Consider the following 17,840-nt stretch of genomic DNA (forward strand, 5'->3'; position numbering starts at 1 on the left):
CCCTAGTAAATGTTTAGGGCTGCAGCCTTACAATGCGACCCTATATATAACTAATCAGAATGAGGCTCACTCCTAGGCAAGTGAGTTCAGAACTGCAGGCTGCGACAGCTATACCCAATTACCTGGGAGGAAGCCCCACTGAACCCAATGGGACTTACTTCTGAGTAGACACGTATAGGATTGCGATGTTGGTGCGCTTAGGTAAGAGCCGCCTACCTACTTCATGCTTTTACCTCTATGATAAAAAGGCACCATACACCTACGGCAACTCCCTTGCCGCGTCTTAAGGCGCCGCGCTTTATTTCTTGCTGGCCAAACCAAGGGCCCTCCTCGCTTTCGCTTGACGGCGCTGTCGTAAGAAGCAGGTCGACGAATATGGTCGTAATAACGAAGCCGCCGGAAGTCCGGACCTAGGTCGAGTTTTACGTCATAAGCCGGAAGTGTTCGAGAGCGGATTTGTTTACTGAGAGTTTCGTTTGCCGGCTGCTGCCTGGATCATGGACCGTAAAAAGAAGCCATTGGATGTGACGGTTTCCTCGGTAAGCAGGAAAGGTGAAAGGGCGGGGCGGAGGGGAATGGATTCATCGGATCAGGGACCCCCGTCCTGGCTTGGGCCCTTCGCCCTTTATTTCTAATAGCCTGGAAGACCCATCTCTCCCATAGTATGCATAGGGAGAGCACTCTGCACATGCTCAAGGACGCTTGTAAAGTCTCTTATTCCTACTTCAGGTTTGAGCAGTTGGTTGAAAGCAGGCCGTGAGACTTAGCGCCGGCACAACTTAAGCCCTGCTTCTCTCTTGCTCCACTGACACGCTGCTTGTCCTGGTGGCCTGTTTGGAATGTGTGATAGGTAGAGAAGCTCTTGATATCAGCGTTTTAAAAAGAAAATACTAGGATAATGAGATTTCCAGGGCTATTTATGTAATAGTTTTTCTGGCAATGGGGAGAGGAGATTTAACCAAATCTGGATATATATATATATTTGGAGATTTAGCAAAGCAATTTTATTTTTAAATAGTTGGGATGTTTTTGACAAAAGCCAGTCTGAAGTACATTAATATCTTTCTGTTGTAGGTGGCTTGTCTAGTGGGCCTATTCATTCTGGGCCTGTTTGTTCATTCCAGTAAGATGTTTTCAGTTCTTGCAGACCTATGACTCAAAAACTGGCCACCCTATCTAAAGGCGTTTAGCAATGGGTCAGATGCCTGGACCATCCCACTGCTACATTGCAGTATCCTAAGCGTTAAATGTAATTATTATTTTTTGTTTTTGTGTAAAAGAGGTCCTTGCATAATCGGTAATGCAAGATAACATTTAAGCTCTACTATTAAGATTGTTGGTAAGATGACATGCCTTTTCATTGATTGTGTATATTTACTGGGTAAGAGGATGGGAACATTGTTTTAGCACATTAGTATTCATCAGTAATACTAATGAATAACCTATTAAATCTTTGGCTATCACTTCCCAATTGAAAATGCCAGTGATAAAATAATAGTGTTCTATAAAATGCATTATTTTCCAGTTACTAATTTAATCAAAAGAATTTGAAATGATGAACACTTATATTTTATTAGTGGTTGATAAAAAAAATTGGAAATCAAAAGCTGTTCTAAAGGTATTTCTCTTTGTAGGCTATCAATGAATGTAAATCTAGATTTAGAAGTGGTTATGTTTTTTTGCCTCTAATACAATATTTTTCTACCTAAACGTCAAGGTGAAGCTATGTCATAAATATATGAATAACCTTCATTTCATGTTTTTATGTTGCCCCCTTAAACCAGTATCTGAATTTTCTAAGGTTGTTTGTGCTACTGTTTTGTAGTTGTAAACTTGTTTTCTAGTTAAACTCTTTAGAAATTCCTTCTTTTTAAATGAATTTGACTTTTCTTTTCCCCCCACTGCTCCTCATCTAGCTTGTAGACTTGAAGGCTGAACTTTTCCGAAAACAGGAAGAATTCAAAAGAGAAAAACTTCTGAAAGATGCTGGAGCCCCTGTAAAGCCCAAAGCTACAAACAAGGTAGTTTTTGTCTAATCTTGTGACTGTCTGCTTAAAAGTGAGGCCCATTGAATTCACTGGTAATTCTGTATAGGATTGCAGCTTTTTGCTAAATTCAGTGGGGCTCTAATGCAAGAGTAGCCTTCTTCTTGTACAGCTACCAGTAATGTTAAACAGTTATGTCCAGAAATGTAACAGGTTCAAGACTCGTGAGCTTAAAAGTGGATGTAATTTGAAGAGTTGTTTAACCTGATATTCAGTATGATTTAACTTGTCAATTGGTATCTTTAAGAATTCCATGCTAGTCTCTGGTACTCCTTTTTTTTTCATTTTAATACTTTTATTATTTTTCTACAGAAACACATGGGGGGAATGGGAAACAATACAGAATACATAACATCACATACAATACATCTGTTAAAAAAAACCATATACATAAGGATATACTCCATTTGAAGCAATCTTCATGTCAGACAATGGCTGTCAATTATTACTATTTAGCCAGCTCAGGATTACATAAAAATGAAAAGGCCACAAGAAAACAACAACCACAAGTTATATGTAGAATCCACATACAAACAAATCATTCTTTTGCAGTTCTTGTATATATGCTATCAAAGGTTTCCAGTCCATTGCGAATGAAGTAACTGATTTTTCTCTTACTAATGCCATTAATTTCGCCATATCCGCCAACTCTAACACCTTGAGAAGCCATTCTTCCGTTGTTGGTACTTGATTTCCATCCCCCCCCAGTATTCTGCATATAGTAATGTCGTAAATTTTACCAAACAATCCTTCATTTGTTCCTTCTCCGTCTCAAGGTTAACAATAGTTTACATACCTTGGATATAACATGTTCTTCATTAGTTATCGTATATTGGAATAACAGTCCTTTTTCCTTTAATTGATCATCCATAAATCCAAGCAAAAATACTTCTGGTTTCATTTTTATAATTATCTTTAAAAAAAATTACATTAATGAATGAATTTTAACCCAGTAAGTTTTTGCTTTTTTACAAGACCACCACATGTGGTAAAAAGTTCCTTCTCGTTCTTCACATTTCCAACAGTCTCCCAAACAGCCCCTGTACATTTTCACTAACTTTGAAGGAAACATATACCATCTATACATCATCTTATAAAAAATGTTCTTAAGTCTAGTACTTAATGTATATTTAAAACCTTTTGTCCACATGTTTTTCCATAATTCCATTGGGATCATATACCCAAAATTATTTCCCCATTTTACCAAACAATCCTTCATTTGTTCCTTCTCTGTCTCAAGGTTTAACAATAGTTTATATACCTTGGATATAACATGTTCTTCATTAGTACATAGTGCTTCTTCAAACAATGACTTTGTTTCCTCAAATCCCCCTTTTATATCACTCTTAAACTTCTCCATAATCTGTAAATAAGAAAACCATTGGCATACATGTCCCTCTTTTAACAACATTTCTCTTGTTTTTAATTTGAAATCTCCTTGGGACATCTCCAAGATGTCCCTATATTTTAACCATTTATGTCCACTCAACAGCTCTCTTCTACAGAAGTCTTCTTGGGCTGAACCCAGCCTATGGTTTTCCTAATTTTTTCACAGAAGTAATAGTCATAAAGCATGATCCGAAGCATGTTTACACAAAATTAAGGATCACTTATGCCCTAATGAATGTGCTTAATGATTGAAGAGTAATTTAGGCTGCCTTAAACACAAATTCTAAGGAGTAAATCCCTTTGAATTCAAAGGGGCTTATTTATGAATTGGCATATATAGTTTCACACTGTTGAGTGTTTAGACTTCATTCTTAATCCTACAAAAGTTCATTCTTCCATGCGTGTTAGAAACTTCATCGTTATAGTTACTTGAGATTTATTTATGAAATTACAGAAGTCTGTATGATCATGAGTGAGGGTGAACAAATGAATAGAAAAGAGCTTGATTACATTTCCACACAAATATGAGAATTCACAGTAGACATTGTGATGAATGACAACATGGTATTAAAAATGCATGGAGAATGAAGGAAGATGCTAATAGGCAAATACTAAGTGTGACACTGCTTTATGCTTTTAAACAGTTTGTTTTAAGAAGGGGTAGGATCTTGCAGCCTGCACAATCCCAATCTCCAGCTGTTGGGCAATTCACTTACAGGCCATTTGTTATAGTCAGAATAAGCTTTGCGGGGCGGGAGGGGAGCCTTGGCGGCTTGATGCAGCTAAGGGACCTTAGGTTGCCTACTCGTATTCAGAAGTCTCTGGAACAGGCCATTGGTCGAGGCAAGATAATGGTTAGATAGATCTGGCAGATGTTCTACATGGCTATTTTTAATATATCTATACAAAGCTGAATTCTGGGTTTGTATTTTGAAAATTTGATGTTGCAGAAGCCAAGCATTTGGATTAAGCAAAACAAAGGTGTTTCAGATCGAGCTGAAAAAGATGCTGAACAGAAGATAGAAGAGCAGCAAACATTGGATAAATCAAGGTAATCCTCCACTTCTGAACAGAGCAGATTTGAAGTTTAATTAGTCTTGTTACATTTTATATTAATAGTAACATGTAATATGTAATTAATATTATATTTTGCCTAAGTGAAGAAACGCAAGGTAGGATCACACACTTCAGAGCTGATGCTGCATCAAAATGCAAAATAATAAAAATATTTAAAAATCAAGTTATAGCAATAAAACTATGGATGTTTAAATAAAAATGTCTTTATGCAGTCCATTTCTAAGGGCATAATGAATCAGTTTACTTGCACTTGAGAATAGCGTTCCAATTCAGGCATGTACTTCCTTGGTGAATGGCTTTGGAGTAAACACTATCAGTAATTTATTCTGTCATGCAGGGCTGTCTTCATCTTTACTTAGAAGCCTTCAGTTTAACAGGAGTTATTCTCTAGTTCTCTAATCTGTAAAATAGGGATAATAATGAGTGTCCCTCATTGTCTGTGTGAGAGGACTGTAAAGCACTTTGCACATTGAAAATTATGTATACCAACACATAATTTGTTGGTATACATAATTTGTTGGAGATTTGGGGGCTTTTTTGAGCTGGATCTATTATTGTCCCTCTTAAGGCTCATCTTGCCTTTGCTGAGGTCAATAGGGAGGAAATGGCTTGGAGCGCACAGGCAGCTTCATTAAAAGCAATGTCATCCCAGACAGGAAAAGAACAAGACATTGGTGATCAAATACGTGATGTGCATACAAGGTAGAGAATTGTGCTGGCGGCAAGGGTTCCTTCTAATTCTGCTCAAAGAGGTTGCTTTCTTAACTGTCTCCTCAAGAATGCTGCTTTCAACAATGGGCCAACCCTCTGATTAGTGGTTTCTGGGTTCCTTGGAAAGTGCTTTTATATGTGAACAAGGCTGACTCTGTGGGATTCATCCTGAGAAGTCCTCAAATGTGTATGTTGTGCCCATGATTGGCCCCATTCAGAAGACACCTTAAACCATGGCTTTAACCATGGTAGTTAAGCCAGAAAGCTGGGCTGTGTTCAGAAGACACCTTAAACCGTGGCTTTAACTATGGTGAATAAAGCAAAAAGCCTTATTCACCATGGTTTAAGGTGTCTTCTGAACGTGCCCATTGTGTGGTGAACAATACTTGTGATGTAGCCAGTTCATAGATATAGCTGCAGAGACCCAGCAGCGAAGCCGTCGCACTCACAGGAATCAAAAAGTGCCGCTGCGGTACTGGAAGAAAACTGCTTGTCACTGAGGGCAGCTTAGGCTAGTTTGAGAAGAGGCAATCTTGACTGCATGTAATAGATTGAAGAAATGAGGGTTTTTTCCTGTGTTCACAATGGCAAAAAGGCTTATTGCCATGTCATGTTATAAGCGATACTGAGATGGGTTTTTTTATTGGTTTGTTTAGACAGAAACTCGAAGAGAAAGCACAACTCTACGAGCAGATGACAAAAGGAGACTTTCCAGGTGAACAAATTTGTACTTCTTGGGATTTCATGTTTACACCTCCATCAATCTAAGGCTTTAGCTCTGGCATTCTTCATAGGGACAGTGAACTTTGTTGGTTCAGGCAAACATGCTTGGGGTTGTATTGCAAATCTGTGATCTGGCTGCTGCTACTGCCCTGAAGTGTTTGAAGTGTATTTCTGGGTCGTTCCACTTATTTCCTGTATTTTTATCCTGGTTTTCAGATAATTACTGTCTCCCAGAGTGACTCGCACCAATAAAAAAGAGAGAGAGATGTGCCCTGCCATCGGGCTTACAAACTGAAAAGATAAAACATATACAAGGGAAAGGGAGTGGAGGGGAAAGGTAGAGGAGGGAGATCAGTTTTTCAAGGCCAGACCAAATGTGATGAGCAGTTAGCAGGTATTCCTATCCTGTTCAGGCCTGGCTGACATTCCCTTGCTGGTGTACTTGCTTGAATAGCAAATGGTGGCTCTTGTTCCTTTGGCCAGTTCATGGATCCAGAGTGCTCTTTCCCCCTTATTTCTGCAGTCCCAGGGAGACACACAGTTGGGGTTGAGTGTGCTTTCCAGCAGGCAGCAACTACCCTGCCGTTGCCCCTTGTCTGCCCAATGGATGGGCCAGGTCGGTCTCCCCTTGCCCTTTGCTTGGCTTGGGGTTAATCCTTGGAAAGAAAGGTATCTTTTCTTAGGGAAAGAAGAGGGCTTTGTTTGCTAGAAAATAGTTATTTTGAGTTCAAGTCTGATCTCCAAGTTTAGATCAATAAGAAAATACTTTGTGGTATTTGGACTATGGGCATTGGTCTTCCAGACCTGACACAGGGTTGCTGAGCAACTTACTCTAGCTCAGTTAGGACATGAAAAAGAACACTGGTTTGGGTTAGCATGATGAAGTGTCCTCAACAGGAATAAAGAAGCCAGATGATCAATCATCTTGAGAATTGGGTGCCAGCCTAGGAAAAAACCCACAGATCTCTTCCTGGAATGGCTCCCTGGCTTTTCTACAGCCTTTTTACTTCTATAAGAAAGGAGTTGGCAAATGCTGGACAATTACTGTTTACAACGCTGTCCTAGATTGAATTGAACTTATTTTTCTAACCAATTAAGTACCAAGGGACGCTGATTAAACTCTCCACTGTAGCAGTAATATCAGACAAGGACTTCTGCAAAATGTAACTGTTTAACACTAGAGATGTGAAGGTCTGGAAAAATTCAGGGAGGGTATTTCCTATCTCCCCCGCCCCTGTAGAACCTTTTTTTTTTTGGTATTTTTCCAAAAACTAAAAAATTGAACAGGTTTGGGTTATAAAATCATTTCTTTTAGAATGACGAATAAAATATTTAAGACAAGGTATTTATAGTATTTATTCATAATAGCTTTGGCTATTGGCTGGTATAAAAATGCACTAAATAATTAAATAAAATAATTTCATAAGCAAACCAAGTTACACATATAATTTATGTTCCTTAAACAGCCTTTCCCAACCTGATGCCCTCCAGATGTTTTGGACTAGAGCACTCAGCCTGGGGTTGATGGGAGCTATATCTGGAGAGCACCGGGTTGGGGAAGCCTGTCCTAAAGCCACTAAGTGACCTTAGATTTTTAATGGGCGTCAAAAAAATAAGAATTGCTAATTTTCCCCCAATTTTTTGTTTTTTTCACGGCTTCAGAATTTCTCAAAATTGTGACTGAGTTTGCATGACACGGCAACACACCGTGGGTGACAAGCCACGTGGGTTGTTGTGTCATACGAACCTGGACTGGTTCCTGCAGGGTGGCTTGTCCTTGAGGTTGTTCAACTCATGATGGCCCAGCACTGCCGGCCCAGCATGAGCGTCAGCCAGCCAGCCAGCCGCTTGGCAGGAGTGCTCCCACTCTTACCGAGCAATCTCACCTGTGAATGAGTGACACCCCTTCCAATGGTGCCCGAGCAGAACTGTGGAAGGGCTGCCCCTCGTTCCCTAACACCTTTCCTTTTAAAGAAAAATCCTCCCGACATTTGTGCAGATTAGGGCTGACAGGTATGTATGTATTTATTGTTGTGAATATTAACAAAACAGAACAAAAATATATCGTGAAAAAGAAAAAGAGTTCATATATAGAAATATCGTTTTTCATCAGGTATACTATTCATAAAAAACGAGACAGAGTTATGCATAGGTTTCAAGAAAAGCAAACCAGATACCCATGTATTTATCCACTCGCAAGTCGTCCCTATGTAACGCCTATTCAAATGTTAATAGTTTTAAGTCCTCAATCCATTGCATTTTGGGTGGTGAGGATTTGTTCTTCCAACGTGATAAGTCTTTTAGCTCTCATAAGGGCTCTAAAAATCCATTTGTGCTGACATACATTTTTTTTTAAATTGTCCTGGAATGTCTTTGTATTTTTTAAAATCATTTTTGGGGTCGGATTTTGGTTGTGCAGCTCTTGACGTTCTAAAATATATAGGCTTGCCTTATCTGATACCTTGTATGTTTCAGCTGTCAAACATACAAGGTAACTGACAAGAGAAGACTGTATATGGGTTGATTTTACAGCCTTTGACAGTTGACTGGTGGGGGAAAGCGGTGCAGATCACCCCCTTGGCAGGTGATCCCCGGGGTTTTAAGTATTGCCCCCAACACTTGGAGATGCCCTGCTTCCAATTCCCATTTGCCCAAGCCCCCAGCATCTTGTTTTCAGAGATCTACATGCAACCCCCTGTTTCGCACCCTTTAACGCTAACTGCAGCTTTGATTGACAGCTGTCAAAGGTTAGTGCAAAAAAAAAGGGGATGGCATGTATATCTCTGTGAAAAAATCTCTGAGGTCTGATACACGTTTTGAGGTATAGAAAATAGAATGCTTCTCAGCTGGCGCGTGTGCAGTTATTACCTTTATGGTGAATATTTTTTTGCTCAGTCAACTACTAAGGCCAGAGCTAATTATGGAAGATGTGTGGCTACTATTAAAAACAACAGACCCATGTGTCCCCTTCTTTCCACCCCCACCCCATAAATGTCTAATGTCAGCACACTGTGCGTTTGCTTACCCCCAACTCATCTTTATTGGTTGCAGATGCAGAGAAAATGCAGCCTTGTATTGTGTGTTAATAGATGTGGCTGAGAATGAGAGGGGGAAGAGACTGTGTGGCTGCTGCTCTTTTCTGGTAGCTGTTCATTTCCCAGAATATCTAGCTCTGACATGACACCTATCCGGTTATTAGTTGAAATGAAGTTGTAGGATGAAGGCGAGAAAAAGTTCATGAGATCTGGAGCTTTTGTCTTTATGTACAGCAGAATTAATAGCTATGTTTAAATAAGGCTGAAGAAACCCCCAAGGATTGCTTTCATAGTATAATCTTCTGCACGTTGTCATGTAGTATAGTTAAGAACATTGTTGGCAGCGATAGTGCTGATTGCTGCAATTTTATATTGACTCTGCTATCTCAGCTGGATTCGCTTGATGTCTGTTATTTAAGAATTGATTTTCTTTCTTAGATGAAGAAACTGAGGATTTGTACCTTGTGGATTTCACTCAGAAGATCATTGACAAACAGAGAGAAGTACAAGAACAGTGTGCAAATGAAGCTGCTAGGAAGGTAGCAGAGAAGGAGAATGGGGAAGAAGAGAGACTCTCAGAAGCAGAAATTCCACCTCCGCAGGACCCCACTGAAGAATGGTTGGTTGTAGCACTGTAGTGGTACAGTCCTGCTTTATGTGGCTGCTCTGGAATCTCATGGAATAACTTGAATTACCTGGCAAACGTACATCTGTGTGCATGTGGAGGATCTCTCTCTCTCTCTCTCTCTCTCTCTCTCACACACACACACACACACACACACACGCACAGTAAGGAATATTGTTACTTCACAATCTGTGATTAACTTTCTTTCCTATCAGGAAATGTTCTTCCATATTCTCCCACTTTTTTTCTTGTAGACTATTTTCCAGTAGAATATGCTTTTTCACTTTAAGGGTGGTGTTGCATGAATTGTACTCAATTGAATTATATCATAATCTTGTTCAAATATGTACAAGTTTGTGCAGAAGTCTCAGCCAGCTAAAATTCTGTTCACCAATTTCCTATTTGTTATGTACCAAGCTCCTTGCGTAAGCTACTATTTATTCCTTCCAGTGGTACAATTCAGGTTAAAAAAATGGTGCTTGCCTTTATAAGCATTGGAATTCCTCAGTCTGCCTCAAGATGATCTGTGAACTTGATGGTCAACAAGATCATAACAGGTGTCTTGCTGGTTTGCCTGGAGCTTTTGTACGTGTGTGAGTCTCTGGGTTACAAAAATTATATTTCTCATGGTGGTTGTCATGTATAAGTCGGCTTTGTACTTATACCTGACAGTGGTAGAGATCTAACAGTTCAATCATTTGAGTACTGCAAACAATTGATAACTTGTTTCTGGACAGCAAGTTTAATGAGAATAAAAGTGTCAAGAAGAAATGGGAAAACATCCAAGATCTGCACTCATAGTTAGAGAAAACTATGTGTTGGATCCAGAAACCTTTTTTGGAATGTGGAACGAGACTTCCTGTGTCCTCTCCTCTGCACTTAATCCCCCTACACACGCGTACACACACACACACACACACACGGCCAACTCTGGAGGGTTCTCGCAACCCTCCAGAGGGTATTTGGAGGGCACATGGAGGTAGGGGCTGCAGGGGACGGAAAGAATATGAAAAGTCCCATTCCCTCTATGTATCCACAATGAGAACAGCATTGGGTGGTATATCCAAACTCATCAACAGGTATCTCTGGAGAAGAATATATTTTAGAACTAAAAAGAGTGCCATTTCTGTGTCCTTAATGGACTTGTAAAAAGCAACTTAATGAAAGCAACAATCATTGATGGTTAATTAGCACTGCATGCTGTGCCCATCAGCACTTGAACAGCTCTGTCTGTGCTCCATAAATAATTAGGAGAACTCAATTTTAAAGAATACTTTGCTGCAGATAAAGGGTAGCACGTACTGCTATTTATCTGGATCTTGAACAGTTTTTGATACGAGTGAGAAACAGTTTTTCCATTTTCCATTTAAAACAAAAAGAACAAGGACAGAATCCTGCTTTGCATTTGTCTGCGGCTTTCATTAAAATCGTGGAACAATTGTGGAAGCAATGAGTCTTCGTTTGGTAATTAAAATGTATTGTTGCAATTTAATATTTGTGTAGGAAGTCAATGCTGTCTCATTATTTTCGCCACAGGGAACAGACACCAGGCTCCAGTTTAGCAATGTGCTATTGCAGATCTTTAATAGTTATCTATCTAACTTATTACAAAGGCAAAAAACTGCATTTTAATGAGTGTTTTAAAATGTGTGAAGAAGATCAATGCTAAATACTTGTTCTCTTCTCTGCCCCCCACCCCGCCCCGATACTGTCTTAACTGTCACTGTTAATATTTATGGTGGGGATAATGAAGGCACTATTTATATATTCATTTTTACTTCTTTACTAGATATAAATCAGATTCCGACTCTTGCATAAAGTTAACTTTGCTCTTAATTCTAGGGTTGACTATGTGGATTCTTTAGGCCGATCTAGACGCTGCATGAAGAAAGATTTGCCACATCTGCTTCAAATGGATAAAGAGCTCCAAGGGAAGAGGTGATGCTCATCCTGAAGAAAATAGTCACTTTTTTTATACACGATCCCTCTTGTTGGAGAGCGGAGGTTAGGGAGGTGCTTGGCCAGTTGGGCTCCAGTTGAATATTTATTTATTTATTTATTTACAACATTTATATACCCTCTCAATTATCTAAACAGATTCCAGAGCGGTGAACATAGATATAAACAGTAAAAGAAAGAAGATTAAAAAAGCAAATTAAAAAAATATTCATTTTAAAAACAAAGCCAGAAAAACAGGGGCTAGTCTGTTTGGGGAAGGCTTTTCGAAACCTCCTCCTTTACAGATGATCATTGTCACCATGCTAGTCTGTGCCAAATGCCTATTCGTGTTCCCGAGGGTTCGTTTCCCTTTGCTCAGAGGACTTTTGATCCTTCTATAGAGTGAAGTCTACTTAAGTACATGATTTCTGGTTTAAGTAAAATCGGCAGTCATAAAATTTTATTGGCTGAAATGTCTTTCATAATGTTCTCAGCAGAAGTGGTAATTTGTAGTACATGTCAAATCAGCCCAGATTTGAGACTTATATTTTTATGTCCCAGCTTAAGAACAAGGAAATAATTTAGAGAAACAAGGATATTTTGGGAAAGAGTACAAAATGGCTGCCTAGCTGTTTTGAATATTGCAAATCATTCTTGAAACACTTATTCCAGGAGGGGAATGTCAGTGCTGGCAAAATCTAAAATGTTCATTGTAGATAAAAGCCTCTTCATGCATTATTTGCGGACAAATTAACTTAGCAATCTTGTGCAAGCTTGACAGTATTCTAAAGCACCCCTCCCCTATAGAATTGAATTTTAATATGTTCTAATGAAACGAGTAGAATTTTTTTCTTTCCTTAGATGAATGGGTTCATGAAAGGAAAGTTTCCCATCATCACTCCTCCCCAGTAACCCCCATCATATACTGCCTCTTGAATGCCTCTAGTGTGGGAGAGCCCACAACCTCCCTAGGTTCCATTGTCGTACTGCTCTAACAGTCAGGAAGTTTTTCCTGATGTCCAGCTGGAATCTGGCTTCTCTGTAACTTGAGCCCATTATTCTGTGTCCTGCACTCTGGGAGGATCGAGAAGAGATCCTGGCCCTCCTCTGTGTGACAACTCAAGTTTCTGAGTTGTCTTCAAAAGCAGGCTTGTATACAATGCAATTCGGTAGTGCAATTGAGAGGTTACTAGAGCATAAGCCATTGTAGCCAGACTGCCCCTATCCAGAACAGGCTGTAGTGGGCAAACCAGCTGATGAAGATTAGAAGGGATAAGAAAATTGTGTAAATAGTTCAGTCCCATGTCATTTCCATTCCCCCCCCCAAAAAAAAAATCCCTTGGAAAATATAGCTTCAATATGTTGAGAAATTTTACATACCTCCTCCCTATGTCCTGTTGCAATAGCTAAGACCAGCAGAAAATGTCTTTTTACCTTTTCCAAGCCCATATAATAAGGGCATGTAGAGATACATACTTCATTGCTGCTCTGCAATTGCCCTGGTGGTTCAGCAGAATGTTTATCAGAAATGTTCCATGAAATGATCCCCCCCACACACACTTTTTTCCTATTCAGTCTGGTTTTCTAGGTATTGTTTTCTACCATTTAGCAGGTTCCAGCTCTTCAGGGATGCTCTTTTCTTTTCAAATAGGCAAATGACTGATGGGAAAACTCTGTTGTCTGAAGATATGAGAAGGGAGCTTCAACGTCAGGAGTGGGAAAGAGAAGAAGAAGAAGCCCTAAAGAAACCAATGGGGCCAATACATTATGAGGACATTCGAGAAAACGGTATGTAGTGTTCCTATTAAGCACATCTTCTTGAGAAATAGGGCACATTTCTTCTCCCAATGGATTCTAGTCAGTCCCTGGTATCTCCTGATAGGGCTGAGGAACATTCCAGTCTGAAACCTAGAGAGCTGCTGCCAGTCACTACTGAGCTAGATGGACCAAGGGTGTGACGCTGTATAAGGCAGATGCCTTTGAACCTGGCGTTAATAATGTTTGATAAATTCGAACCTGGTGCAAAATCTTTCTTTCAGAGGCCAGACAGCTTGGTGTTGGTTACTTTGCCTTTGCCCGTGATCAGGCTTTGAGAAGAAAACAAATGGAAACTTTAGAAATGCTACGAGAACAGGTATGGAGTTCAAGCATCAAAGCCTATGCTGAGAAAAAAATGTTTCAATATAGAGCTTGGCTGTATAGTCTGTTTATCAGAAAATGGTGATTACATTAAAACCTGTATGTTGAACCTCCCCCCACCTTATATAACTAGTATATAGTGTCTGTGTGTGATGTGAGCAGTGTAACACTGGAATAGCAACAGAAATGAATTATTGTATTTCATTTTTAAGACTACCGACCAGAGAACAAAGCGTGAACATCTGAAGGAGAAACGTAAGGCTGTTCTGGAAGCGAGGCTGTCCAAGCTTCGAGCCAAAAAGAGACTAAAAGATGGTGATACGAGGGAAAATGGAGGTACTGTCTCTTTAAATTAATTTATTTAACAGGATATCCACATCTTTGGAATGTAGATAAAGGGCCATTTTCATTAATCAGAAAAAATGATTTTTCCCCCTTTTATCCAAATACCATATTGGATTTTATTTCAGAATGCATTCAGAATCTCTTCTCTTCTGAATCCAAAATAGTACTTTGATTCCAAAATGGTAGGGATGCAGCTTTTGAGAAGAGTAGGGTAAGATTTGTGAACCGCCCAGAGAGCTTTGGCTATGGGGCAGTATATAAATGCAATAAATAAATAAGTAATAATAGGTGTGTGTGTATACGAGAGAGAAAGAGAGAGAATGAGGAATCCTTGAGAGATAATTGGGGATCCTCAGAAGGTATACAGTAATGATCAGATGTGGACTGGGACAAAACTTTATTTTTCCAGTTCAGTGATATCAGAGAACTCCATGCCATCTATTCATCTCCATGTACATTATTTTGTCAGATACTGAGAAGCATTTTGTATTTTTAATTAAATTAATTCAAATGCTTTGATCTTTTCCCACTTTCTAACATGGTTAATTAGCTGGTGAAAATGAGGGGTGTGAAAAGTGTTCAAAATACAGAACAATCACGGTTTATATAGTCTAAATACAGGGGAGGTGGCGGTAATAGTGATTTTTTTTTATTCTTGCCCAATTTTCTTCAATACTACAATGTAGCTGTTCTAAGCTAGGTTGCAAAAAAAGTTCCACTCCTTTTGTGCTGTTTTCTCAGAACAGTTGAAGCTGTGGTGGTGGTGTGTGTGAATTTGTTTTGCTTTGTCGTTTTTTCTTCTGACTTAATCTACAGTAACTTTCTTTGTGGGGGGGGGGCGGAGGGAGGGGAGGAAATGTGAACATCCCGGTGAAATGTGTTTGAAAGTTCAATAATATTTAAACACTTGACTGTGACATGGCAATTAGCTTGTGCAGTTATCTCATGGCTCAAGTCAAAATTATTATTCTCCATCGCAGCAGAGGAAGACACTGCGGAGCCAGTCCCCGCTGAACCCAAGCCTGCAGAAGTGCCAAGAGCTTCCACAGAAAGTAGAAAAGTGGAAGTTGTCATCCAGGAACGGAAAGATACAAAGCCTGGAGTTCCCTACGTTCGAGAGTGGGATAAAGGCAAAGGTAAGAACTTAGCAATTTGCCTCAGCATAATGGGGTATAAAAACCTTTGAGCTATCAGCTTGTTGAACTGTGTCATGGCTTACAATATAAGCTCTTGTTTGGTGGGCCAGTATCATTTCAGGTAAGGGAATCCCATGCTTGTATGTATCTCCTCTGTATGTACAAAACTGTTTGGAGACGGCATCTGTTCACTCTGAAATACAGGGGAAATATTTTAGCTTCGCCTTTTCTCTGTTATAGCTCTTGATTCCCTTGAGGACTTTATAATGAAAAACTGTTTATGCTGCTGACTTTGTTTTCTGATGTCCACCTTCCTCACACCACTAGAGGGCATAGCAAACATGAGTCTGTATTGTAGGCATATAGCGCCAACTGCTTCAGTTGTGCTTCTGCAGTTTTCGTGGCAACACAGAATGAAAAAGATCGATGAAAGAAGGTTTAATGTTAAAACAGGCTTGGATTCCCTACGGCTGCACAGTGCTTGAGCTGAATGAAATATGAACAGAAAACTGAGTTTGATCTTTTTGTTTTGTTTTTGTTTCTCACTAATAGAATTTACTTTTGGACTCTGGTCAAAGAAGCAGTCAGATCTCAGGAATGAACGAGACCCAGAATTTGCACCACCTCCTGCTTACTTTATTGGCCAAAAGAGAGCTCATGACTTTAAAAGCCAGAGCTGGAACAAACCTGGATCCTCATATGAAAAAAACAAGCAAAATCCGAGAAGGGACCTGCCATCCCCATCCTCTGAGACCCACAGTAGCAGCTCGCAGAACAATCAGTTTCCTCCCACTCAGGCATCTGATAGTGGCTTGCAAGACCAGGAGCTAGTTTACCAAAGTTTAGATGATATGCTGTCCTACTATAAGCAAGTAACATGATCTTTAGATGCTGTTAGGCAAGGTCAGTGGCTTACAGATGAATTAGGGACCTGTTTTTAGGGTTCTAAATTTTTGTTTTGTTTAAAGTTCAAGAGAAAGTTGTCATGATAGGATAGGTATCAAATGTCTTTACTATGAGATGATACTGCAACAACTTACTGCTTACTGCAACAACTATGCTGCTTCTGTCACTACAAGAATTAAAGATTTTTGTTTGAAAGGTGATACATTTCTCTAATGTTTTTTATAATTCAGCCATTGCTATTTGTTGCCCTTTCCATTGCTGTTTGCATCACCATAAGCACTTGGATTGGGACCCAAGGACCTACTTTAGGTACACTCCATCCTGACCAGCGTTGACTTTTTTTCTTTTCTTATTTCATAATATGAGGCTCAGGCCCCTATAGCATGAGGGTCCACTGTTCAAGAGAAATACGTTGCTGCCCCTGTGCTCTCAGTTACACAGAATTAGTTCTCTAGTTCAGGGATGAGGGAAGTGGGACCCTCCAGATGTTGGACTGAAAATCCCTGAAACGTTAATAATAAAATAAAGTACAATGAGAAACACAATGTATTAAAACATATTTCTGTGAATAGGGTTAATTAAGCACATTGCCACAGGGGCCTATGCATATATATTGTTATTTAAAATCTTATCAATGTGGTCTGTTAGAGAATTATAATATACAATTCCTTACTTGTTAGAAGGAAGTGTGTGCAGAATTTCTTCTAGCAAAAAGATTGTCTCCTGAATTAATCTATGGCGACTAAAAAGGGTACTCCTCAAATTCATTTGTATATTCTTCGTTCATTTTTTTCTGGGCTCTACCAGGCGTTTCCATGTAGTTATGATAAGTGTTGTACACTGTTGCTATAGCTGGGGAGTGTCTGCTAATTGTCGAAGAGTCACAATAGTGGGTAAAAATTCCAGAACTTCATTTATGCCACACGGATTCAGAGTTTTTAATTTCAGAATCCAGTCTTATTTTCCTTCTTAGTAGCTGTTTGTCATCCTGTGTGCTTAGTCTATCCAGGGCCCAACATTTCAAATCTGAATGCTGCTGTTCTGTGAAATGGTTTAGTAATGGAGCACCTGGTCTCTTGATTTTTATATTGTTCAGGTGCTCTCCAATCGTCTTTTTAGCAGTCTGGTTGTTTTTCTCACATAAATCTTAGGATTCCAGTATTAGAGTAGTTTGTTTTACTAGATAAACTTAGTTTTTATTTCAAATAACTACAAGTGCTAAATGGTGTTCCATTGTAGTCTGTTAAATTATAAGTCTTGTTTATATTATGGTAGTCAACTATTGTATAAGGCATCTTAGTGTAGAAATGAGATCCTGTTAAGTCATGGTCCCTGCTTTCCACTGATCATCTGGATTTCTGACAAGACTGAAGAAGCAGGTGGTTCATATGGGCATTATCAAACTGCCATTTTACCATTGCATGATGTTGGGATTTCCTGTGTTCAGCTATGTAAGTAAAACGAAATTAAACACACATTTCAAGGTGTCCCTTTCACTGTGTCACTGTGATTATGATGGCCAGTAGCAAAATAAACCCAGATATCTTTTCTAGCTCTACAGTGTCAATTGTACTTTCTACCTCAAAGTTGAGGAAAACGATATTATTTATAGGTCCTCCCTTCTCTATTGAACTAAAATGTAAGATCTCAGGTCTGTTGTTGAAGCAAATGATATATTCGTGAGAAATAGCATGGGAATTCATAAGCTTGTGATGGCTTAAACAAATAGAGTATAGTTTAACAAAAGTAATATCTAGCTTGATTTGTTACT

At 39.3% G+C, this 17,840-nt stretch overlaps 1 protein-coding gene across 2 annotated transcripts; it reads left to right on the forward strand.

Moving 5' to 3' along the window:
- The first annotated feature begins 453 nt into the window (after positions 1-453).
- CCDC174 (coiled-coil domain containing 174) lies at positions 454-17,621 on the forward strand. Of its 2 annotated transcripts, none has more exons than XM_063121405.1 (11): positions 454-539; positions 1,917-2,021; positions 4,385-4,485; positions 5,879-5,937; positions 9,419-9,599; positions 11,448-11,543; positions 13,195-13,331; positions 13,583-13,677; positions 13,895-14,018; positions 15,008-15,163; positions 15,716-17,621. In XM_063121405.1, the coding sequence occupies exons 1-11, from the start codon at positions 498-500 to the stop codon at positions 16,042-16,044; spliced, it is 1,425 nt and encodes a 474-aa protein (XP_062977475.1). In that variant the 5' UTR covers positions 454-497; the 3' UTR covers positions 16,045-17,621. The 2 variants fall into 2 exon arrangements, with proteins under 2 accessions (XP_062977475.1, XP_062977476.1); XM_063121406.1 differs by having other exon boundaries at positions 15,011-15,163.
- Positions 17,622-17,840: the final 219 nt, after the last annotated feature.

The sequence above is a fragment of the Elgaria multicarinata genome, chromosome 3, assembly GCF_023053635.1.
Source record: "Elgaria multicarinata webbii isolate HBS135686 ecotype San Diego chromosome 3, rElgMul1.1.pri, whole genome shotgun sequence".
Taxonomy (NCBI): Eukaryota; Metazoa; Chordata; class Lepidosauria; order Squamata; family Anguidae; genus Elgaria; species Elgaria multicarinata.